The sequence below is a fragment of the Anabrus simplex genome, chromosome 2 (assembly GCF_040414725.1).
Source record: "Anabrus simplex isolate iqAnaSimp1 chromosome 2, ASM4041472v1, whole genome shotgun sequence".
NCBI classification, from domain to species: Eukaryota; Metazoa; Arthropoda; class Insecta; order Orthoptera; family Tettigoniidae; genus Anabrus; species Anabrus simplex.
This window is the reverse complement of record NC_090266.1, coordinates 973,266,587-973,293,642: the sequence shown is the minus strand read 5'-3', so window position 1 is coordinate 973,293,642 and position 27,056 is coordinate 973,266,587. Positions and strand designations below refer to the sequence as shown.

The 27,056-nt window shown below is 39.7% G+C and overlaps 1 protein-coding gene across 1 annotated transcript in view; it reads right to left on the bottom strand.

The window, feature by feature from the left end:
* Window positions 1–27,056, bottom strand: part of dpy (dumpy) — a 562,668-nt gene that overhangs the window by 103,179 nt on the left and 432,433 nt on the right. Inside the window, 41 exon segments of the mRNA XM_068226068.1 lie at window positions 91–414; window positions 543–860; window positions 957–1,262; window positions 1,348–1,644; window positions 1,765–2,103; window positions 2,230–2,544; window positions 2,645–2,962; window positions 3,109–3,411; window positions 3,511–3,828; window positions 3,915–4,201; window positions 4,299–4,668; window positions 4,767–5,081; window positions 6,108–6,434; window positions 6,543–6,860; window positions 6,956–7,261; window positions 7,970–8,275; window positions 8,387–8,725; window positions 8,851–9,165; window positions 9,281–9,583; window positions 9,718–10,035; window positions 10,132–10,437; window positions 10,522–10,827; window positions 10,913–11,254; window positions 11,340–11,648; window positions 11,775–12,101; window positions 12,232–12,549; window positions 12,656–12,961; window positions 13,048–13,353; window positions 13,442–13,777; window positions 13,876–14,190; window positions 14,483–14,797; window positions 14,928–15,245; window positions 15,332–15,637; window positions 21,920–22,255; window positions 22,363–22,677; window positions 23,095–23,402; window positions 23,551–23,866; window positions 23,976–24,281; window positions 24,371–24,670; window positions 24,760–25,095; window positions 25,209–25,523. Coding sequence (XP_068082169.1) covers window positions 91–414; window positions 543–860; window positions 957–1,262; window positions 1,348–1,644; window positions 1,765–2,103; window positions 2,230–2,544; window positions 2,645–2,962; window positions 3,109–3,411; window positions 3,511–3,828; window positions 3,915–4,201; window positions 4,299–4,668; window positions 4,767–5,081; window positions 6,108–6,434; window positions 6,543–6,860; window positions 6,956–7,261; window positions 7,970–8,275; window positions 8,387–8,725; window positions 8,851–9,165; window positions 9,281–9,583; window positions 9,718–10,035; window positions 10,132–10,437; window positions 10,522–10,827; window positions 10,913–11,254; window positions 11,340–11,648; window positions 11,775–12,101; window positions 12,232–12,549; window positions 12,656–12,961; window positions 13,048–13,353; window positions 13,442–13,777; window positions 13,876–14,190; window positions 14,483–14,797; window positions 14,928–15,245; window positions 15,332–15,637; window positions 21,920–22,255; window positions 22,363–22,677; window positions 23,095–23,402; window positions 23,551–23,866; window positions 23,976–24,281; window positions 24,371–24,670; window positions 24,760–25,095; window positions 25,209–25,523 — 12,984 coding nt within the window.

The following is a 27,056-nucleotide window of genomic DNA, read 5'->3' as shown; positions in this document are numbered from 1 at the left end:
ATGAAAGAACTTGTAAATAATGTTCATTTGTATCAGTGAAAATAAAACTACAGTGTTCCATAAAATGTAAGGGTATATAAAGCAACTCACGTTCTTGTTGTATGTTGCAATATCTGAATGGATCTCCTGTATAACCTTGACGACAAGTACATGATGGTAAATGATTCACCACTTGACAATCTGCATTTGGACCACAAGTTCCAGGACAAGGATCCTGACATTTATTGCGAATACAGGCTTTGTTAGGTGCACAGTCTGTATTCAATACACATTCTGGTCTACAGCCTTCATATGGATTACCAATGTATTCAGGAAGGCAAGTGCAAGAGCCTGCCCCATTCTGTTCTCGACACACAGCATTTGATCCACAAGGGGAAGGTGTACAGGGCGTAGGCCTCTCCTCAGGTGCTGCCACTAAGGAAGAAAATTAATAGTACTGTAATTCAAATGGCTGCATATTAACTTCCAAAAGTAAATAAATATAAATAAATAAATAAATAATGAAAAAATAAATAAATAACAAGGAAAGAGCTATATCTTACATTGCTGTGGTACACACTGGGTAAATGGATCCCCTGTGTATCCAATGGCACACACACATGTAGGAGCGTGACTTACTACCCTACATTCAGCATTAGCTCCACAAGAACCAGGACAAGGATCTTTGCACTTCTGTCTGATACAAGCCAAGTGACTGGCACATTCACTGTTGCTCACACACTCTGGACGACAATTGGGAGGAATTCCTTGATATTCGGGGAGACAGGAGCATGAAGGAGAGTCTCCCGAGACCTTACATTCCGAATTTGGTCCACATGGTGATGGCTGACAAGGATTAACGGGTGCTGGAAGCACTTCCGCTGAAAGCATAATAAGAAAACATTACACAATCTCTCGAACGCTTAATCAGTATGTACATTGTAGATGCACATACATTCCATCACAAATATACTTACGTATAGGATGACATCTCACAAATGGATCCCCAGTGTACCGAGATGGACAGCTACATATGGGGTTGTGGTTGACAACTTCACACCGTGCACCTACACCACAAGTACCAGGACATGGATTTCTACATTTTTGGTTGCCACATGCTTCATTTTGGGCACACTCTGAGCTCACTATGCATTCTGGTCTACATGCTGGAGGACTTCCCAAATATCCAGGCACACAAGAACACACAGCCTGCCCATTGATCTCACGGCATTGACTGTTGGGTCCGCAAGGTGATGGATTACAAGGCTGAGTCACCACAGGAGCTATGGAAAAAAACACAGTTGTAAGATTTGATGTAAAGCAAGAATCAAACATGTAAGTATAAGAAATATTACAGGTAATACATACGTGGAACAGGTCTGCACTCCACAAAAGCATTACCGGTCATTCCTTCAGGGCAACTGCATATGGGAATGTGATTAACCACATCACAGCGGGCACCCTGACCACATGTATTTGGACAAGGATCTGCACATTTGTTTCTAATGCATGCCTTTGATCTGTCACAATCTGTACTAAGCACACATTCTGGTCGGCAGCCCACATATGGATCTCCTTGATATTCTGGCTGACATGTACATGTTCCATCTCTGCATTCAGCATTTGAACCACAGGGCGAAGGATTACAAGGATCACTAACATCAGCTTCAATGGCTACAAAAACCCATAAAGCACTTCAGAATTCATACTTCAACAGTTCAATATATTCTGTAATCAAACATTTTTCTCTCACTTAAGTAAACAAAAAAACAAAAATTAACTTACTTGGACTAGGTGGCTTTGGATAACAGTTGGAGAATGGGTCTCCAGTATAGCCTTCAGGACATGAGCATACAGGAGTATGGTTTATCACATTACATTGTGCACCAGCACCACATGAACCAGGACAAGGATCTCTACATTTCTCTCTCATACATGCCTTGTTGCTAGGACATTCAGAGTTAATACTGCATTCCGGGCGACAATTTGGTGGCGTACCAATGTAATTGGCAAGACATGAGCAAGAGGGAGATCCTCCTATATCACGACATTGTGCATTTGGACCGCATGGAGATGGCAAACAAGGGTTTATGTTTACTGGTGCAATAGGTCTTGATGGAGGAGCTGAAAATACAAGATACTCCATTAACAAACAATCAAGTTCAAACTGAAAACAATAGGAACTAATTTGAGTTTATTAGCACATTTTTTTCATTTCTGAATACAAGAAATCAACACCAAAACACTCACGTGGAATCGAGTAGCATCGAACGAATGGATCTCCAGTAAAGCCAGGCTTACAGCTGCAGATGGGACTGTGATTGATTACTTGGCAGTTACTGTTCTGTCCACAAGGACCAGGGCAAGGATCAACACATTTCTGATTCACACAAGCCTTTGTCTGTGGACATTCAGAACTAACTACACACTCAGGACGACAACCTGGAGGACTTCCAACATAACTGGGCTTGCATGAACATACAGCCTGGCCATTCACCTCACGACATTGACTGTTTGGTCCACATGGAGAGGGATTACATGGATCACTTGGCTGCTGGATAGGTACTGTAAAGGCATGAAAGAACTTGTAAATAATGTTCATTTGTATCAGTGAAAATAATGCTACAGTGTTCCATAAAATGTAAGGGTATATAAAGCAACTCACGTTCTTGTTGTATGCTGCAATATCTGAATGGATCTCCTGTATAACCTTGACGACAAGTACATGATGGTAAATGATTCACCACTTGACAATCTGCATTTGGACCACAAGTTCCAGGACAAGGATCCTGACATTTATTGCGAATACAGGCTTTGTTAGGTGCACAGTCTGTATTCAATACACATTCTGGTCTACAGCCTTCATATGGATTACCAATGTATTCAGGAAGGCAAGTGCAAGAGCCTGCCCCATTCTGTTCTCGACACACAGCATTTGATCCACAAGGGGAAGGTGTACAGGGCGTAGGCCTCTCCTCAGGTGCTGCCACTAAGGAAGAAAATTAATAGTACTGTAATTCAAATGGCTGCATATTAACTTCCAAAAGTAAATAAATATAAATAAATAAATAAATAAATAAATAAATAATGAAAAAATAAATAAATAACAAGGAAAGAGCTATATCTTACATTGCTGTGGTACACACTGGGTAAATGGATCCCCTGTGTATCCAATGGCACACACACATGTAGGAGCGTGACTTACTACCCTACATTCAGCATTAGCTCCACAAGAACCAGGACAAGGATCTTTGCACTTCTGTCTGATACAAGCCAAGTGACTGGCACATTCACTGTTGCTCACACACTCTGGACGACAATTGGGAGGAATTCCTTGATATTCGGGGAGACAGGAGCATGAAGGAGAGTCTCCCGAGACCTTACATTCCGAATTTGGTCCACATGGTGATGGTTGACAAGGATTAACTGGTGCTGGAAGCACTTCCGCTGAAAGCATAATAAGAAAACATTACACAATCTCTCGAACGCTTAATCAGTATGTACATTGTAGATGCACATACATTCCATCACAAATATACTTACGTATAGGATGACATCTCACAAATGGATCCCCAGTGTACCGAGATGGACAGCTACATATGGGATTGTGGTTGACAACTTCACACCGTGCACCTACACCACAAGTACCAGGACATGGATTTCTACATTTTTGGTTGCCACATGCTTCATTTTGGGCACACTCTGAGCTCACTATGCATTCTGGTCTACATGCTGGAGGACTTCCCAAATATCCAGGCACACAAGAACACACAGCCTGCCCATTGATCTCACGGCACTGACTGTTGGGTCCGCAAGGTGATGGATTACAAGGCTGAGTCACCACAGGAGCTATGAAAAAAAACCACAGTTGTAAGATTTGATGTAAAGCAAAAATCAAACATGTAAGTATAAGCAATATTACAGGTAATACATACGTGGAACAGGTCTGCACTCCACAAAAGCATTGCCAGTCATTCCTTCAGGGCAACTGCATATGGGAATATGATTAACCACATCACAGCGGGCACCCTGACCACATGTATTTGGACAAGGATCTGCACATTTGTTTCTAATGCATGCCTTTGATCTATCACAATCTGTACTGAATACACATTCTGGTCTGCAGCCCACATATGGATCTCCTTGATATTCTGGCAGACATGTACATGTTCCATCTCTGCATTCAGCATTTGAACCACAGGGCGAAGGATTACAAGGATCACTGACATCAGCTTCAATGGCTGCAATAACAAGAAAACACTTCAGAATGCACACTTCAAGAGTACAGTGTATTCTATAATCAAACATTTTTCTCTCACTTAGGTAAACTAAAACAACAAATTAACTTACTTGGACTAGGTGGCTTTGGATAACAGTTGGCGAATGGGTCTCCAGTATAGCCTTCAGGACATGAGCATACAGGAGTATGGTTTATCACATTACATTGTGCACCAGCACCACATGAACCAGGACATGGGTCTCTACATTTCTCTCTCATACACGCCTTGTTGCTAGGACATTCAGAGTTAATACTGCATTCCGGGCGACAATTTGGTGGGGTTCCAAGATAATTTGGTAAACAAGAGCATGAAGGAACACCTCCAACATCACGGCATTGCGAGTTGGAGCCACATGGTGAAGGCAAACATACGTTGATCGTTACAGGTGTGGCTGGCCTAGTTGGTGGAGCTGAGGATATCAGAGGATCATGATACATTTTCTCTCATAGAACAAAGTGGTATCAAACAATACCAGGCTGTGTATATTTGTAATTTGAGGATACTTACGTGGAATTGTGTAACATCTTGAAAATGCATCACCAGTAAATCCAGCCTTGCAGCTGCAAATAGGACTATGGTTAATTACTTGACAATTTGTATTAATCCCACATGGTCCTGGACAAGGATTTTCACATTTCTGGTTAACACATGCTTTAGTGTGGGGGCATTCTGAGCTCACTACACATTCTGGTCGACAACCAGGGGGGCTGCCGATATAATTACGTTGGCATGAACACACTGCTTGTCCACTCACTTCACGGCATTGACTGTTTGGTCCACATGGTGAAGGACTGCAGGGGTTTTCAGGTTCTTGCTGATCAGCTGTAGAGAAGAGAAATATAAGTCATGAAACCTGTTGATTCATTGTAATTTTGTACATCAGATGGTGTTATTCCATTAGTTAGAATTTAAACAGCATTTAAATGGGCAGTTATAATCTGTTGCGGTTATAGTATTTTTAAGAAGGAACTATACATACATACATACATACATACATACATACATACATACATACATACATACATACATACATACACACACATACATACATACATACATACATACATACATACATACATACATACATACATACATACATACATACATACATACATACATACATACATTACATACACTGAAAATCTCGGCTCATGTATATGACCTCTTTCGTCTTTGCAACAGAAGCACTTAAAGATGGCGGTATTTAAATTCATGCTGGTGAAGCTTATCAGTCAAGAAATGATCCCTATTAAAATGTACTTAATTACACTATATACTTGTATATAATTTGGTTGTACAAAGCATACTCAGCAGCATATACTGTAGGGTGAATATGAGAAATCTCTATGCAGAGATGGCACTGACTGAAGTACAGAGGGTGCCCTTTTACCACTATTAATCATCCTCCTGAACATGACTCTCATCTTGGGAAGCTGACCTATTTAATTTTTCTATCCATAATTTACAAATCTTGTGCTTCATAATTTATTGATAATACTGAAGTGGTATTTAATTACATCATAATAAAACAAGTAAAAATGAGTCAGTATAACTAAAACTCTAATAAGAGCGAACATGAGCTTATATGAGTACATTCTGATACATTCTGATCTTAGCATGATGAAGATGGTAACAGAGGAAGGTTTATCTATCAAGTAAAGTGAGAGAGAGGAAAAGGAATTGAGATGGAAGAAAATTGCAAAGGGATTATAAAATAAGGCTTGAGATTTTTTTTTTTTTAATCTGGAAACAGGAAGAATTAACAAAGAATGAAAGTATAAAATTGAAGGTTTTCCAAAAGAGTATGTAGTAGTAGTAGTATTGGATGTGTTATATTTAAACACTTACATTCAATTTGTTGATAGTTGCAATATTTGAAGGGATCTCCAGTATAACCAGGATGGCAAATGCAAAACGGTAGATGATTCACCACCTGGCATTCAGCGTTTTGTCCACATGTACCCGGACAAGGATCTTGACATTTATTATGTATACAGGCCTTGGTGGGAGCACAGTCTGTGTTCAGAACACATTCTGGTCTGCAACCTTCATAAGGATTACCGATATAATCAGGAAGGCAAGTACAAGAACCAGCTCCATTTTGTTCTCTACATACTGCATTTGACCCACAAGGTGAAGGTGCACATGGTGTAGGCTTTTCCTCTGGTATTACAGCTGATTAACAAAGGATGAAAGAGAAAACCAAAATAAATATTGTAATGCTGTGCTATAGTGATTTATCTGATATTATAACAAGAAAACTGACAATCACAAAATACTTACATTGTGTAACGAAACATTGAGTAAATGGATCTCCAGTATACCCAACCATACAAATACATGAAGGTGCATGGCTCACAACTCGACATTCAGCATTTACTCCACAAGAGCCTGGGCAGGGATCCTTGCATTTATTTCTCAGACATGCTAAGTGACTTGCACATTCACTATTGCCAACACATTCTGGGCGGCAGTTAGGAGGAGTACCTTGGTATTCAGGGAGACATGAGCATGAAGGTGTATCTCCAGATACTTTACAGTGAGCATTTGGACCACATGGTGATGGCTGACAAGGGTTTGTAGGTGCAGGTAATATATCAGCTATTAACAAAAAACAGGAAAAATATACATATTAAATATGTTATTAAAAAGTATACGTTCATGGAGAAAGTATACAACAAGGCTGAATTTCTTACGTATTTGTTGGCATCTGATGAATGGGTCTCCACTGTATCGAGGAGGACAGGAGCAAATTGGGTTATGGTTCACCACTTCACATCGAGCTCCTACACCACATGTGCCAGGACATGGGTTTCTACACTTCTGGTTGCTGCACGCTTCATTCAGAGCACACTCAGAATTTACCACACATTCTGGTCTGCATGCTGGAGGACTTCCCAAGTATCCAGGTACACAGGAACATACAGCTTGTCCATTTATCTCACGGCACTGACTGTTTGGTCCACAAGGAGATGGTGTGCATGGCTGAGTAATCACTGGAGCTGCAGAAATGCATAACATCAGAAGTGTTGAACGTTCCTTATGAAATTAATTTAAACTGAATTCAAGAACAAATTCATAATTATGTGACTGAAAAAAAAAAAAAAAAGGAAGAACAAATTTGCACAGCAGTAATGATCTAACTAACAATGTTTCTACCAAGAAAAAACAGGTCACAAACATCTATTTGTACTGTTATTTCATTTTAGGGGCTAGGATGTCTAAATGTAGATAACTTTCAATTTCCAGTTCATCTATAAATTTTAACACATGTCCTTCCTTCCTTCTATGATAGATATCATACATATTACAAATTTTTAAATTCTCTAAGAATTTAAGGTAATTTCATCTACAAAACTATATAAGAGCCAGTAATTCCCTCACTAGGAGAATACAACCAAAAGACCTCACGTATATGATAATGTAAATATTTGACCGAGTAATACTCCCAAAAGAGATGAAAATTATGAAGAAGAATATTATTTATAGAAAATTATAAATAATGAATTGCCATTTGGAAATGATGCACATAAGGTAATTTAAAAAAAAAAAACTTTTCAGGAAAATAAGAACAGTGAAGACAAAGGCTGCAATAATACCATTTCAGATTTCACAGGCCAAAGAAGGAAAATATATTTATGAACGGAGCATTCTTTCCGTACCATACTTACAAGGTCAGATATAGATTTATAAAGGTAAGAAATACTCACACGGGAGAGGTCTGCACTCAATGAAGGCATTCCCTGTCTTATCCTGTGGACAACTGCATACAGGTATGTGGTTCATAACATCACAGCGGGCGCCCTGACCACAAGTATTTGGACAAGGATCTAAACATTTGTTTCTAATGCATGCCTTTGTCCTGTCACAGTCTGTACTTAGCACACATTCTGGTCGGCAGCCCACATATGGATCTCCTTGATATTCTGGCAGACATGTACATGTTCCGTCTCTGCATTCAGCATTTGAACCACAGGGCGATGGATTACAAGGATCACTGACATCAGCTTCAATGACTGCAAAAACCCATAAAGCACTTCAGAATTCATACTTCAACTGTACAGTATATGCTATAATCAAATATTTTTCTCTCACTTAAGTAAACAAAAAAACAAAAATTAACTTACTTGGACTAGGTGGCTTTGGATAACAGTTGGAGAATGGGTCTCCAGTATAGCCTTCAGGACATGAGCATACAGGAGTATGGTTTATCACATTACATTGTGCACCAGCACCACATGAACCAGGACAAGGATCTCTACATTTCTCTCTCATACATGCCTTGTTGCTAGGACATTCAGAGTTAATACTGCATTCTGGGCGACAATTTGGTGGTGTACCAATGTAATTGGCAAGACATGAACAAGAGGGAGATCCTCCTATATCACGACATTGCGCATTTGGACCGCATGGAGATGGCAAGCAAGGGTTTACGTTTACTGGTGCAACAGGTACAGGAGGAGGAGCTGAAAATACAAGATACTCCATTGAAAAAAAATCAAGTTCAAACTGCATACAACAGGAAATAATTTGAGTTTATTAGCACATTTCTTCATTTTTGAACACAAGAAGACAACACCAAAACACTCACGTGGAATTGAGTAGCATCGAACGAATGGATCTCCAGTAAAGCCAGGCTTACAGCTGCAGATGGGACTGTGATTGATTACTTGGCAGTTACTGTTCTGTCCACAAGGACCAGGGCAAGGATCAACACATTTCTGATTCACACAAGCCTTTGTCTGTGGACATTCAGAACTAACTACACACTCAGGACGACAACCTGGAGGACTTCCAACATAACTGGGCTTGCATGAACATACAGCCTGGCCATTCACCTCACGACATTGACTGTTTGGTCCACATGGAGAGGGATTACATGGATCACTTGGCTGCTGGATAGGTACTGTAAAGGCATGAAAGAACTTGTAAATAATGTTCATTTGTATCAGTGAAAATAATGCTACAGTGTTCCATAAAATGTAAGGGTATATAAAGCAACTCACGTTCTTGTTGTATGCTGCAATATCTGAATGGATCTCCTGTATAACCTTGACGACAAGTACATGATGGTAAATGATTCACCACTTGACAATCTGCATTTGGACCACAAGTTCCAGGACAAGGATCCTGACATTTATTGCGAATACAGGCTTTGTTAGGTGCACAGTCTGTATTCAATACACATTCTGGTCTACAGCCTTCATATGGATTACCAATGTATTCAGGAAGGCAAGTGCAAGAGCCTGCCCCATTCTGTTCTCGACACACAGCATTTGATCCACAAGGGGAAGGTGTACAGGGCGTAGGCCTCTCCTCAGGTGCTGCCACTAAGGAAGAAAATTAATAGTACTGTAATTCAAATGGCTGCATATTAACTTCCAAAAGTAAATAAATATAAATAAATAAATAAATAATGAAAAAATAAATAAATAACAAGGAAAGAGCTATATCTTACATTGCTGTGGTACACACTGGGTAAATGGATCCCCTGTGTATCCAATGGCACACACACATGTAGGAGCGTGACTTACTACCCTACATTCAGCATTAGCTCCACAAGAACCAGGACAAGGATCTTTGCACTTCTGTCTGATACAAGCCAAGTGACTGGCACATTCACTGTTGCTCACACACTCTGGACGACAATTGGGAGGAATTCCTTGATATTCGGGGAGACAGGAGCATGAAGGAGAGTCTCCCGAGACCTTACATTCCGAATTTGGTCCACATGGTGATGGCTGACAAGGATTAACGGGTGCTGGAAGCACTTCCGCTGAAAGCATAATAAGAAAACATTACACAATCTCTCGAACGCTTAATCAGTATGTACATTGTAGATGCACATACATTCCATCACAAATATACTTACGTATAGGATGACATCTCACAAATGGATCCCCAGTGTACCGAGATGGACAGCTACATATGGGGTTGTGGTTGACAACTTCACACCGTGCACCTACACCACAAGTACCAGGACATGGATTTCTACATTTTTGGTTGCCACATGCTTCATTTTGGGCACACTCTGAGCTCACTATGCATTCTGGTCTACATGCTGGAGGACTTCCCAAATATCCAGGCACACAAGAACACACAGCCTGCCCATTGATCTCACGGCACTGACTGTTGGGTCCGCAAGGTGATGGATTACAAGGCTGAGTCACCACAGGAGCTATGAAAAAACCACAGTTGTAAGATTTGATGTAAAGCAAGAATCAAACATGTAAGTACAAGAAATATTACAGGTAATACATACGTGGAACAGGTCTGCACTCCACAAAAGCATTGCCAGTCATTCCTTCAGGGCAACTGCATATGGGAATGTGATTAACCACATCACAGCGGGCACCCTGACCACATGTATTTGGACAAGGATCTGCACATTTGTTTCTAATGCATGCCTTTGATCTGTCACAATCTGTACTAAACACACATTCTGGTCGGCAGCCCACATATGGATCTCCTTGATATTCTGGCAGACATGTACATGTCCCTTCTCTGCATTCAGCATTTGACCCACATGGTGATGGATTGCATGGATCTGACTGGACTGGTTCTGCAGCTATACAAACAAGACAAAGAAAAAATTTAATTTCTAGTAAAATGTAAATTTCACACTAATGTGAAAATTTTCTTTGATTTATGACCCTTACCTTGTGGTGGTTTGGGATAGCAATTGGAGAAAGGATCTCCAGTATACGCATCAGGACATGTACACACGGGAGTATGATTGATCACATTACATTGTGCACCAGCACCACATGAACCCGGACATGGGTCCCGACATTTCTCTCTTATGCAGGCCATGATACTAGGACAATCAGAGTTAATACTACATTCTGGGCGACAATTTGGAGGGGCTCCAATATAATTTGGCAAACATGAGCAAGAAGGAACACCTCCAACATCACGGCACTGAGAGTTGGAGCCGCATGGTGAAGGTACACACGGATTCACAGTCACAGGAGCAACTGGTCGTGGAGGAGGTGCTGTAAAACAGATAACACATTACTCTTTAACATATGAGCTAGTAAAGATATAAATTCCAATGATATTCGCAAGACTGATACTTACGTGGAATATTGAAACATCTTGAAAATGGATCTCCAGTGAATCCAGGCTTACAGGAACATATTGGACTATGGTTAATTATTTGACACCGTGAATTCTGTCCACATGGCCCTGGACACGGGTCTTTACATTTGTTATTTATACATGCTCTGTTCTGTGGGCATTCAGAACTAACAACACATTCTGGTCTACATGCTGGTGGATTTCCTATATAGTCTGTCTGGCAAGAACATACTGCTTGGTCATTTACTTCTTTACACTGACTGTTAGGTCCACATGGAGATGGATTGCATGGGTCTTTTGATTCTATTGCTGCAGAGGAAAGATAATTATTTATAAGACTAAAATTTTAACAAACTCATTACAAGATAATATTGAAATAAAGAAATATTTCCCAACTTGTCTCTGTAATCAAATATATTCAATTAAGTCACTTACGTTCATGTGCTTGCACACTGCAATACTTAAAGGGGTCACCAGTGTGTCCAGAACGACAAGTACAGAGTGGTAAATGGTTGACTACTTGGCAATCGGCATTCTGTCCACATGTACCTGGACATGGGTCTTGACACTTGCTCTGAATACAAGCTTTATTTGAAGAACAGTCTGTGTTCAATACACACTCTGGCCTACAGCCTTCATATGGATTACCAACATAATCCAGTAAGCATGTGCAAGAACCTGCACCATTTTTTTCTCTACAGACTGCATTAGACCCACAAGGAGATGGCAAACAAGGCGTCGGTCTCTCCTGGGGCAATGCCACTGTTAAAGAAATGAGTAAAGTCATAAATACAATACAGGATGGGCCTAGTCTCTACAAATTCTACATCAACTATTGTAATTTTTATCATTATTATTAAAATATAAATCAATTAATTTCAGATATACTTACACTGCTGAACAAAACACTGAATAAATGGATCTCCAGTATATCCAGCAGCACACACACATGTAGGCGTATGGCTCACCACCCTACATTCAGCATTAGCTCCACAAGAACCAGGACAAGGGTCCTTACATTTCTGTCTAATACAAGCCAGGTGACTGGAACACTCACTGTTACTCACACACTCTGGTCGACAGTTAGGAGGACTGCCTTGGTACTCAGGTAAACAAGAGCATGATGGAGAATCTCCTGATACTTTGCATTCAGAATTAGGCCCACATGGTGATGGCTGGCATGGATTCAGAGGCGTTGGTGGTGATTCAGCTACAAATTTGAAATACCAGTTTTCAAGCATGCTCATAATTCTAATAAAGAATTACTTTCTAAGATAACCAAAGTGATTAAAGTGAGAAAACAAAAATTAACCCACCTATGAGCTGGCATCTGACAAAGGGGTCACCAGTAAATCTTGCTGGACAGCTGCAGATAGGATTGTGGTTTACTACCTCACACCGAGCCCCAATGCCACAAGTACCTGGGCATGGGTTGCGGCATTTTTGGTTACTACATGCCTCATTCTGAGAACATTCTGAGCTCACCACACATTCTGGTCGACATGCTGGAGGGCTTCCTAAGAATCCAGGTACACATGAACATACAGCTTGTCCATTTATCTCACGACACTGACTGTTTGGTCCACATGGTGAGGGGTTACAGGGCTGAGTTACCACAGGAGCTAAGCACAAAAAAGACATAATGAAACAGTAATACAGAGAATATTAAGTTATTCAATAATTTAAGGTGATTAAACTTTGTACATACGTGGAATTGGTCTACATTGCACAAAAGCATTGCCAGTTGTATCTTCAGGACAACTGCATATAGGAATGTGATTTACAACATAGCAACGAGCACCTTGACCACAAGTATTAGGACAAGGATCCATACATTTGTTTCTAATACAAGCTTTGGACCAGTCACAGTCTGTACTCAGTACACATTCTGGGCGACAGCCAGAGTATGGATCTCCTTGATATTCTGGTAGACAAGTACAGATACCATCTCTACATTGAGCATTAGAACCACATGGAGAAGGATTACATGGGTCAGTTTCTACTGGTTCAGTGGCTGTAATGAAGAGAACATTGTCGTAAGATAAGTATATCTCTTACAATATATATATATTTTATAAATATCAGAAAATTCTTTTTCCTACCTGGTGGTGGCTTGGGGTAACAGTTTGAAAATGGATCTCCAGTATATCCATCAGGACAAGTGCACACTGGAGTATGATTGATAACATTACAATTAGCGCTTGATCCACAAGATCCAGGACATGGGTCTCTACATTTTTCTTTCATACAGGCCTTGTTGCTTGGACATTCTGAGTTTATGCTACACTCAGGCCGGCAATTAGGAGGAACTCCAATGTAATTGACCAAACAGGAACATGATGGTGAACCTCCAATATCTCGGCATTGGGCATTAGGACCACAAGGTGAAGGAAGGCATGGGTTTAAAACAACAGGGTCCGATGGTCTTGAAGGTGGTCCTGCAAGAAAGATATAATGTTTTCTTTTTGCCCAACACATGTCATCTACATTTTCAATTTCATCACTTATATAACAGGTAAACAAATTATATACTTACGTGGAACTGAATAACATCTGGAAAATGGATCCCCAGTATACCCTTGTTTACAGGAACAAATGGGGCTATGATTGATCACTTGACAATTAGTATTTAATCCACATGGTCCAGGGCATGGATCTACACACTTCTGATTTAAACAGGCTTTGTTTTGAGCACATTCTGAGCTAACAATACATTCTGGTCGACATCCAGGAGGGCTGCCAATATAGTTCGGAAGACATGAACATACACCCTGTCCATTGACTTCACGACACTGGCTATTTGGCCCACAAGGTGAAGGTATGCAAGGATTTCCAGGCTCGGGATTCAAAGCTGAAAAGATACTTCATCATTTAACTGCTTCTCTAACTCTATGTAACTTTAAAGAAGTATTTTACTTTATCTTTAATGCATCAGCAGCTCACAGATGACAAGAAATTACGTTGTGAAATCTTTATTTAAGATTATTTTCCTGTACATGGAGATGATAATGATGATGATTATGCACTCTTTTTACAGGGTTTAATTGTGAGGTCACTTATTTTTCTATACATTAATCACTGCTAAAAGTAAATGCCACCATGAGCTATTGTGCATGCGGATATTATATAGAATACTTTCTTACGCTCTTGCTGCTGTATGCTGCAGAATCTAAATGGATCTCCAGTGAAACCAGGATGACAAACACAGGATGGTAAATGGTTAACAACTTGGCAGTCTGCATTGGGTCCACATGTGCCTGGACAAGGATCTTGACACTTGTTACGAATACAGGCTTTGTTTGGAGCACAGTCTGTGTTCAGCACACACTCTGGCCTACAGCCTTCATACGGATTACCAACATATTCAGGAAGACATGTACAAGAACCTGCACCATACTGCTCCCTACACACAGCATTCGACCCACAAGGAGAAGGTGAGCATGGTGTTGGTTTTTCTTCTGGTAGTGGTGCTGCAGAAAGTAAAGCATTGCCAATTAGACATCAATTGGGCAAAGAGGGGAGACTGTAATAACGATAACAGTAATAATAATGATGATAATTCACCTCAAAATGTGTACATGTTCTTACCCTGATAAACAACACACTGGGTAAAAGGATCACCAGTGTATCCAACAGCACACACACAAGTAGGTGCATGACTCACTACCCTGCATTCTGCATTAGCTCCACAAGAGCCAGGACAAGGGTCTTGGCACTTCTGTCTGATACAAGCCTGATGACTGCCACACTCACTGTTACTCACACATTCTGGGCGACAATTAGGTGGTAAGCCTTTGTACTCAGGCAGACAAGAACACGAAGGAGAGTCTCCAGAGACCTTGCACTCTGCATATGGTCCACATGGAGATGGCTGGCATGGATTTGTTGGAGTAGGAGGCTCATCCGCTAAATTAAATAAAAGATATGTAATATTTGTTTAAAAAAATTTTTACACTACAAATATAATGAATGGAAAATAAAGAAAATCTTACGTATAGATTGACATCTGATGAATGGGTCTCCAGTGTAACGAGCTGGGCAAGTACATATTGGATTGTGGTTCACCACTTCGCATCGAGCTCCAATGCCACAAGTACCTGGGCATGGGTTGCGACACTTCTGGTTACTACATGCCTGATTCTGAGCACACTCTGAGCTCACCACACATTCCGGTCGACAAGCTGGAGGGCTCCCCAAGAAGCCAGGTACACAGGAACATACAGCTTGTCCATTTATTTCACGACACTGACTGTTAGGTCCACATGGTGAAGGGTTACATGGCTGAGTTACGACAGGTGCTGAGGAAGATAAGTTGATAATAAGTAATCATCAACAGATGATATAATTAAATACACAACAGCACAATTTACTGCAATTTACTGGAAAATGTACATACGTGGGGCTGGTCTGCAATGCACAAATGCATTTCCTATTGTTCCTTCTGGGCAGCTACATATTGGAATATGATTCACAACATTACAATGTGCATTTTGCCCACATGTGTTAATGCAGGGGTCTGCACACTTGTTTCTGATGCAAGCTTTACTCCTATCACAGTCTGTACTGAGAACACATTCCGGACGACAGCCATAATAGGGATCTCCTTGATATTCTGGAAGACATGTGCAAATACCATCTCTACAATGCGCATTAGGTCCACATGGTGACAGGCTACATGGATCTGCTTCTTGAGCTTCAATTTCTGAAATGATAACATTTTGCTATAATAATTCAATTCTAGACTAAAATGATATATTTTAACTCCTCTCATTTCAATAATGATTTTTACTGATTGACACTTAATACTTATATATGTTAATCTCATTGCTATTTTAATGTTGTTATTTGTTAGTATTTGTTGGTATTCTAGTTAAAATAATTAGGACTTCAGTCATTAATGCTCTGTACTTGTATGGCTAGAAATTTTTTGACAGGTTTTGTGATGTATGAGGATGCACGGGTTATTCAAGTTCATTCTGAACTCGGGGAGTAGAAATGCCTTTAGTGAGAGGGGCAAACATTTGAGAAAATCATTAAGTGGCTGCTGACAGCACCAGGATTCTAAACTTGAACCTCTGTACAGAGAAGCCACTCAGTCTATTTCTGATAAGAGCTACAGCAGGAGAGGCATGACCATCATTTTTCCGTACGTGATTAGAAACAGATTATATAACTGTAAAGTTAAAATATTGAGAGTTATTATCCATTTGCACTCTGATATCGACACTCCGTTGACAAGTGACATAAGTTTTTGCTGTTCCCATGTCAAATATAAGATGGAAACTACATGTTTCTGTTATTTGATTACTGTTGGTCAGTCTGTGAACAACTTACATTAGTCTTCTTCCCAATGGTTATATCTATGGTTCCTAAGAGTGTGCATTCCTTTGTTTCAAAATATAAGACCCTCATTCACAGTATTTTTCTTAAAGGAATGCACTCACCAGGTGGCAAAATGAACATGTTAGAAATCACACACATTGGTATGTTATATGAACTTATGCTAAATTCATTGTTTTCACTATGTCCTTTCTAATCATTATTCTTGCTTGCTTTCTTCTTTTTTTCAATCATGATACTAATACTACTTCATTCATTTCCTGAAAATATGTTCTCGTATGTAAGTTATTTGCAAGACTTATACAATGGGCCATAACAAATTTCTGGAGTAGTATAAACCTTAACACTCATTTGCGACAGGTTCTCGGCTGTTTTAACAGGAACGCTGCTCTTTTTTTTTCCCCATCCCTTTATAACTGGCATCTTCTCATCCCCTACTATACAGGTACAAAATTAGAAAATGCTACTATTAACAAAGACCACTGAATAGAACATTAGAGTTACTGATCATTTAGGGGATTATTGCATGCAGCTGGGAGGATAATATGTTCAGTGGCTAGCGGCTCAAGAGGATTTCTTAGCAGGAAGAGTCTGTTTCAAAATATGATCTGAATTAGCTAGGAATGACGTAATATAATTTCTTTTAAATATTCAATTTTCATTCATAAGATATTATATGAAGTAGCTTGGAACAATTTTTAATTTTAAAAAAATTATTAAATTTGCATTTGTAAAATAATAAATGAATTGCTATGGAATCATCTAATTGCATTTCTTTTAAACATTAAATCAAATGTAAGAACTAGTTTCATTATATTTAAATTTGTTTTATTTCATTTCTATGTCCAATAAATCTAATATGAAAAAATAAGAATTTGTTTGGGATAATTCTATAATGTCTATGTAATAACCTCATAACCCTCCCATCCTAATTCATTAGTATTTTTTAGAAATGAAAAGAGAAAAACAATAATTTATGTCACTATCCTCTTTCACTTTAATTGAGTTTACTTATTCGAGAGCATAACATAGTTCTGTATCTCAAAACTTCAGCCGTCAATATCTTTATTTCATGTTTTTAAAGTTATGCAGTTTTTCTGTGTAATTGTTGTGCTCAAGCTGACTAATGATACTGAAAATCTGACTAAATGATTTTGTATTATTTCACGAATTTGATTCTGATATGTTTGCAAGTCTCATCATATGAAAGTATTCTAACAAGCTTTGTGAGAAAACCTTGTTTTTCAACTTGGATACATTGTTTAACTGTTCAACGTTAGCCTAGATTGCTTTGTTTGGAGGTAGTGTTGAAATTCACATTAGCTGATGATCTTGATGTTAGGATGCCCGAAACAACAATCACCAGAAACGTACCATATATATGATGTAGTTACAAGAGATGAAATTTTATAAATTTGGAATGTGAAGGAAGGACTTTCACAATATTAAAACTTTTAAGAATATAACTCAAAAGGCAAAATACAATATAGATTGAATTTACTTCCACAAGAGTAAACAGAGTTCATTCCTTTTAAGCAAATGCAGTCAATAAATGTCCACCTGGTGGCCATGATTGATATACGTAGGTGGTTTGAAAAGTTCTCAGAATGTACTAGAATTAAGTATCTTACCTCGGTGGAACTGCTTTTTTTTTTCAACATAGTCTCCCTGTAGACTAATGCATTTGGTCCAGTGATGTTCCAATGCCTTGATCCCATCTCAAAAATGAGATTTCTCCAGGCCTGCAAAATACCTCTCCAATTCGGCTGTCAGTTCTTCCCTTGTAGAAAATCTCCGTCCACCAAGGAAAATTTTCAGCTTGGGGAATAGATGAAAGTCTGATGGTGCCAAATCAGGTGAATAAGGTGGATGTGGCAACAATTCTTACCCCAGTTCATGAAGTTTTGCCATGGCAATAACACTTGTGTGCGGCGGAGCGTTGTCCTGATGAAAGATGACCTTTTTCCTTGCCAAACCAGGCCTTATTTCGCATATCTTTTCCTGTAGTTGGTCTAGGAGGTTTGCATAGTATTTCCCAATAATTGTTTGGCCAGTAGGAAGATAATCTATCAGCAGAATGCCTTTTGCATCCCAGAAAACAGAGGCCATGACCTTTCCGGCCGAACGCACTGCCTTTGCTTTCTTTGGTGGTGGTGAATCAGCATGTTTCCACTGCTTTGACTGCTGTTTTGTCTCTGGGGTATAGTAGTGGACCCAAGTTTCATCTGTAGTCACAAACCAGCGCAAAAAATCTTGTTGGTTGAACTGAAAACGGGCCAGACTTTGTTCGGATATTTCCAATCTGGTGCGTTTATTGTCCAATGTCAGGAGCCGCGGAACCCATCTTGCGGATAATTTTTTCATACCCAATTCTTCAGTTAAAATATAATATACCCATTCAGAAGACATCCCTACAGCTTCAGCAATCTCCCACACTTTCAGTCGACGATCCTCTATGACCATTTTATGCACTTTTGCGATAAATTCTGGGGTTGTAACACTTTTTGGCCATCTACTACGCGGATCATCATCCAAGCTCTCCTGACCAAATTTAAACTCGCTGGTCCACCTGGCAACAGTTGAAAATGAAGGAGCAGAGTCCCCCAGTGTGTTCTGAAAGTCGGCATGAATTTCCTTTGCTTTCATACCTTTCTTTACAAAGTATTTAATCACTGCTCGAATCTCAGTTTTTTCCATTGTCACAAATCACTATGCGGGAACAACAACAAAGAGTCGTCACTACCACAGTCCTGCAGCTAGAGCACTGACGCGCCACGTGTTCACTCACAAAGGATGTGTGATTATTGCGCGGGAACCTCGTTGCTCTAGCACTGACATCTAGCAGTGATTCTGAGATCTTTTCAAACCGTCCTCGTACGTTAAGTCTCTATGGTCTGCAACTGCAATAAGCCAGTTGATTCCCATTAATGTAAAAAAATTCACCATGTTCATCAGCAGGGTAGGAGAGGTGGTGGCATACAATTTCTAATCATTAGATTGTGTGCCTAAACCCTGGATTTAATCTGAAACTTCTCCACAGTGCTCATATGGATTGAGAGCACATGACGCTGTTCATGGCGATTCATTCATCGGATGGGTATGTTACGTCTAGAGCAGACCCCTTAGTGTTATTTGACAGGAGTAGGCTATGTGCCAACACCAGGTTTCACCCTTTCCCTACCTCATCATCATCATCATCATCATCATCATCATCATCATCATCATCATAATCATGATCATCATCTCTAAATCAGCTGTGTAAGTCACCTATGAGTGTCAAATAAAAAGACCTGCACCAGGTGAACTAAACATGTCCTCAGACACTGTGGCACTAAAAGCCGTACTCTAAATAATAAGTCCTATTTTAGACCTATACTGACCAATGTTTCAGCAGCCTGGACCCTGACTAAGCAAAACCAGAGTAAGATCCAAGCCAAAATGAGGTTTTTGAGGAGCTTACAGGGGAAGACAAGATGAGATAGAACACAAAATGAGGAAATAAGGAGGGAGTTTGTAAACTTCAAGAAGAGATTGACATAGCAAAGATGAAATGGTTTGAACACATGATGAGAATGCCAGGGGGAGAGAATTCCAAAGAGAACATTTATGTTACAGTGACTGTGTAGAGACCCAGGGTATGGCATAGAACAGACATTATCAAGTAGTTGCCCTAGGGAGCAGGCTCTATTTGCCCTGCTCGGGATGGCTGGCTGCCTCGTGAGAAGAGAGCAGTGGACAGACGGATTGCATACCGTGGTGGTACTTGCAGTACACGCACAGAGATAATGTTGCCATATGAACAACAACAATATTTGGAGCATGGATCATGTGGAACAAACAGGACACAGATTATAGAGTATGACAGGGCAAGAAAATTATTCACTGACAAAGGAAAAATTCAGCAGTGTGCAATATGTCCTGAATAAATCAATTTTCATTACTAAGTAAATAACATTTTTGGATACGTGCATTTATTGACACAAAATATAAGCTTGAAAACCATGTGGTGTGAGAATAAAGTGTATCCTCCACTGGCCTTCAGTACGTATTATGTCATGCACTCCCCCTCCATGCTCGCTCAACAGCGGAGAGCAAACTGGCTCCGAAGTTGTTCTGCTCTGAGTTGACGCTACTTGGCATAGAATGAGATGGAGGAGCTCTGTAATGGGTATTAAAACCAGAGGAGTTGATAGCAATACAGTGCAAGAAGAGGAGTGGTGGAAAGATCCAGCAAGGCACACTACCATACCTCGAGAGAATCTGGAAGAAGAAGAAGAAGAAGAAGAGGAAGAAGAAGAAGAAGAAGAAGAAGAAAAAGAGGAAGAAGAAGATGATTTCTCTCTGGTGTCTTGAAAATTTAACTCAAATAATGGTGATTTTATAAGTCATTGACAGATTGTTACCTGCCACACAGTCTATACTTTATTTATAACGGACACATTTAGAACAATACACGGTATTATATCAATTTGTATGAATTAGATTCACAAGTATCTTCCTGATTCATAATCAATTCTGAGCAGTTAACTAAACTGTATTAGTGCCATAATGCTGAGAATGTTCCTTCAATGGTTAATGCAAACAAAATTGGAACATTAACAAAATGTCTAAGTAGAACAAAATCAGACTACTGTGAGAAAGTCCACGAAAAATTAACTCTTTGTGCTAAAATCTGTGTAATATCATGTAACATAATATCATTATACATTAGTGGAAAGACAAATCGTAGTCCAAGAAAACTACAAACAATAATTTTTTTTTGCTAGTGATTCTACGTCGCATCGACACAGATTGGTCTTATGGCGACGATGGGATAGGGAAGGCCTAGGAAGGAAGTGGCCGTGGCCTTAATTAAGGTACAGCCCCAGCATTTTCCTGGTGTGAAAATGGGAAACCACGGAAAACCATATTCAGGGCTGCCGACATTGGGATTCAAACCCAATATCTCCCGGATACAAGCTCACTGCTACGCGCTTCTAACCGCTTGGCCAACTCACCCGGTAATAATTATTTTAGGACATGGATATGTAATCAAATTCTTTGTAGTAGTTTAAATGGGGAAAGGTAATTTCATATTCATCAGGTGCAATACATTCACCTAAGCTGCACTGTCGACCACTAAAAGACATAACATGTGTGAAATACACTTCTCATTTAAACATAAAATTTTCATTCTTATTCATCTCAGTGAATGATAAACAATTTTGTATTATGACTTAAACTAAGTACAATCAACTTACGTGGTGGAGGTTTGGGATAGCAGTTAGAAAAGGGATCTCCAGTGTAACCTTGTGGACAAGTGCACACTGGAGTATGGTTGATCACATTACATTGTGCACCTGCACCACAAGAACCAGGACATGGATCTTGACACTTCTCTCTCATACAGGCCTTGTTGCTTGGGCACTCAGAGTTAATAGTACATTCAGGTCGACAGTTTGGAGGAAGACCAATGTAATTAGGCAAACAAGAACATGAAGGAGAACCTCCAACGTCACGGCACTGGGCATGAAGACCACAGGGCGATGGCAGACAAGGGTTCACAATAACAGGAGCAGCAGGCCTGATAGGAGGTGCTGAAGCAACAAGAAAATTATAATTGAACTACAATACATTCCAAAGCAATATATAAATTTAAAAATTAACCTAAATAAATATTTTAAAGTAATGAAATATTGCTTACATGGAAGTAAAAAGCATTTTGAGAAAGGATCTCCCGTGAATCCTGCTTTGCAGCTACATATAGGACTATGTTTGATAACTTGACAGCGAGTATTTAAACCACATGGTCCTGGACAGGGATCAACGCATTTCTGTCCAACACAAGCTCTGTTCTGGGAGCATTCAGAGCTTACAACACATTCAGGTCGACAACCAGGTGGACTTCCAACATAATTAAGCTGGCACGAACACACAGCTTGACCACTGACTTCTCGACACTGGCTATTGGGTCCACAGGGTGATGGGTGGCATGGATCATTAGGTACTTCAACAGGAGCTAAAAAATAGAAATCATAACGACGGTAGTGAAACATAATTATCTGGAATAATGTAACAATTTGTATTCTGTACTCTCATTTGAAATATGTGTTCTGTGGAAGATATAAAGTAGATGAAAGAATGGACAGCAACTTTAAGGTTGTAAACTACATTGCATGAATTATACAGATAGGCGTTAACAGTTCATGAAAATTAAAATCACAAGTTTAATGGGAACTACAGTATATTATTTTGTATACTGTTCAGATGAGAGCATTAGTCAAACTTTTATTAAATTATTCCAAGCATTGTGCTAAACATTCAAAACAAAGCTAAAGATTTCAAGAAAGCAAAGCTAAACTGTTATATCAGTCTACATTGTTAGACATGACAGTCTTAAAGAAATTAATCTAAGGAAGAGCTTTAAGTTTCTTACGTTCATCAGCTTGTACATGACAATATTTGAAGGGATCTCCAGTGTATCCAGGAGAGCAGGAGCATTGTGGTAAATGATTCACAACTTGACACACTGAATTTAGTCCACATGTTCCAGGACAAGGATCCACACATTTGTTATTGATACAGGCCTTATTAGAAGGACAGTCTGTGTTCAGAGTACATTCTGGTCTACAACCTTCATATGGATTGCCAATATAATCACTGAGACAGGTGCAAGAACCAGCACCATTCTGCTCCCTACAAACAGCATTTGATCCACACGGAGATGGAGAGCATGGAGTTGGCCTTTCTTCAACAGCAGTCACTGTTAAATTAATATATACAATAATAAGAATACTGAAATAATTATACAAATGGCACTTGTTATTTAATTTTCATCTTGGTTATACCTTAACAAATGTAGATGAATACAATATCTAGAGTATACTTACACTGTTGAACATAGCAATGAGTGAATGGATCTCCAGTGTGTCCAACAGAACACACACATGTGGGAGTATGGCTCACCACCCTACATTCAGCATTAGCTCCACAAGAACCAGGGCAAGGGTCCCTGCATTTCTGTTGCATGCAAGCCAAGTGACTGGCACACTCGCTGTTGCTCACACACTCTGGTCGACAGTTGGGTGGACTGCCTTGATATTCAGGTAGACAAGAACAGGATGGAGAGTCTCCTGTTACTTTACATTGAGCATTAGGTCCACATGGTGATGGCTGACATGGGTTTACTGGAGCTGGTGGCTCATCAGCTAGATGACACAGTGGAAAACTCATGTCAGAAAAAGAAATTAATAAAGCCGAATCATCATGAATTTTACTTCAACAACTACTTTAATCCTAAAACTGAACTATACTCACCCATTATGAGGCACCTTACAAATGGATCACCTGTATGGTGTGGGGGACAGCTACAGATGGGATTATGATTGACCACTTCACAACGTGCTCCAATGCCACAAGTACCAGGACATGGATTTCTACATTTCAAATTACTACAAGCCTCATTTTGGGGACATTCTGAGTTGACAACACACTCTGGTCTGCAAGTTGGGGGACTACCCAAGTAACCAGGTACACAAGTACATACAGCTTGTCCATTTATCTCACGACACAAACTATTCTGTCCACAAGGTGAAGGATTGCATGGTTGAGAAACTGGTGGAGCTAGAGAATAAAAAATGAATAAAAAATGAGTAGTTGATACAACAAAGGATAGTGCAGTAAAAACAAATGTCTTCGAATGAAATACATACGTGGCACTGGTCTGCACTGTACAAAAGCATTCCCGGTTGTTCCTTCAGGACAACTGCATATAGGAATATGATTCACAACATCACAACGAGCATCCTGACCACATGTATTAGGACAAGGATCCATACATTTGTTTCTAATACAAGCTTTGGTCCTATCACAGTCTGTACTTAGCACACATTCTGGACGGCAACCAGAGTATGGATCTCCTTGGTATTCTGGTAGACAAGTACAAGTTCCATCTCTGCACTGAGCATTTGCTCCACAAGGTGATGGATTACATGGATCAGTTTCAACTGGTTCTTGAGCTATAACGAAAGAAGGTTTAAAAATAAATATAGTCAACACACATAAAATAAATAAAATAATGTTATAAATATCATTATCTTACCAGGTGGAGGCTTAGGATAGCATCTAGAGAATGGATCACCAGTATATCCATCAGGGCAAACGCATGCTGGAGTATGGTTGATAATATTACATTGAGCATTGATGCCACATGAACCAGGGCATGGGTCCCGACATTTTTCACGTATACATGCCCTATTGCTTGGACAGTCTGAGTTTATACTACACTCAGGTCTACAAGTTGGAGGAACACCAATGAAATTGTCAAGGCAAGAACATGATGGTATTCCATTAATATCACGACACTGAGCATTGGGACCGCATGGCGAAGGTAGACATGGATTTTGAATAACAGGATCTGCTGGTTTGAGGGGAGGTCCTACAAAAAGAATACATTGGTTACAGAAATATTGTTGATGTGCTAATGATATATTAATTTCATTCCAATATAATTATCAAATACAATAGAGAGCAAAGGAACTGCAAGCTTACTTGGAATGGAATAACATCTGGAAAATGGATCCCCGGTATATCCTTGTTTACAGGAACAAATAGGACTATGGTTTATCACTTGACAATTTGTGTTTAATCCACAAGGTCCAGGGCATGGATCTACACATTTCTGGTTTACACAAGCTTTGTTCTGTGGACATTCAGAACTAACAACACACTCTGGTCGACATCCAGGAGGGGTACCAATGTAGTTAGGCAGACATGAACATACAGCTTGCCCATTAACTTCTCTGCATTTGCTGTTTGGTCCACAAGGTGAAGGACTACATGGATTTTGCTTTTCTTCTACAGTAGCTACAAAAAAGAGCATAATTTGAATTGTTCAATAAAAATTCCATAAAGAAGTAAAAGCTAATTTAAAGGAAAGAAAAATGGCAAACTATAGAAGTAACTTACGTTCATTTATAACAATACTGCAGAATTTAAATGGGTCTCCACTATAGCCTACATTGCATACACATGTTGGCAAGTGATTCACAACATGGCAATTAGCATTAGGTCCACATGTTCCAGGGCAGGGATCTTCACATTTATTACGAATACAAGCTTTATTAGAAACACAATCAGTGTTTAAGACACATTCAGGACGACAACCTTCATAAGGATTTCCTATGTAGTCTTTTTGACATGTACAGGAACCAGCACCATTCTGTTCACGGCACACAGCATTTGATCCACAGGGTGAGGGGCTGCATGGTGTTAATTGTTCTTGCACAACTGCAGCTGTGAATTAAATATTTTATGACAGTAACTGTTAAGCTACACAAAATCAATTTATTGTATGGAAAATTAAACAGTTATACATACTTTGTAATAGAGCACAGTGGCTGAAGGGATCTCCTGTATAACTAAGAGGACAAATGCAATTTGGAGTATGGCTCACAACTCTGCATTCTGCATTAGCTCCACAAGAACCAGGACAAGGATCTTGACATTTTTGCCTGATACAAGCCAAATGACTGGCACACTCACTGTTGCTCACACACTCTGGACGACAATTTGGGGGAGTCCCTTGGTATTCAGGAAGACAAGAGCATGATGGAGAATCTCCTGAGACTTGGCATTGAGCATTAGGACCACATGGAGAAGGTTGACATGGGTTTATTGGAACCACTGGATCATCAGCTGCAAGAAAAATGTAAAGAACAATAAAGTGAAATTTTCAATTTAGTTTGTCCTCATTTAATATTTTGCATAAGTTAGTTTACTTCTAATTCCAATAGCAAAATTATAATCTTCTCTAACACACAAATAACTGTTTCCATAGTGTATGGTATAAAAAGGCTCACCCCAAAGTAAGCACAATAAAATTTCAACGTGCTCAAGAAATGGAAATGGCATATGGCTTTTAGTGCCAGGAGTATCAGAGGACAAGTTCAGCTCGCCAGATGCAGGTCTTTTGTTTTGACTCCCGTAAGCGACCTGCGCATTGTGATGAGGATGAAATGATGATGCAGATGACACATACACCCAGCCCCTGTGCCAGCGAAATTAACCAATTATGGTTAAAATTCCTGACCCTGCCGGGAATGGAACCCGGGATCCTGTGACCAAAGGCCAGCACGTTAACCATTTAGCTATGGAGCCGGACTTCAATGCGCTACCAGGAATCTATACACGGTGGGTGGGGTATAACTAGGCAGTTGCAAGCACACGATGCCCCAGGTCAGTAAGAGTTGAAATACGTGCAAATTGTGCGGTAAAGGTTGCGTGGTTTAGTGGGAAAAAATGTTTTCGTTATGGTATTTAGAGATGTCTAGCAGGCTAACCGGACATCATATAGGCTTTTATGTTGTGCAGTATAACAAAATGAAGAAATGAGGTCCG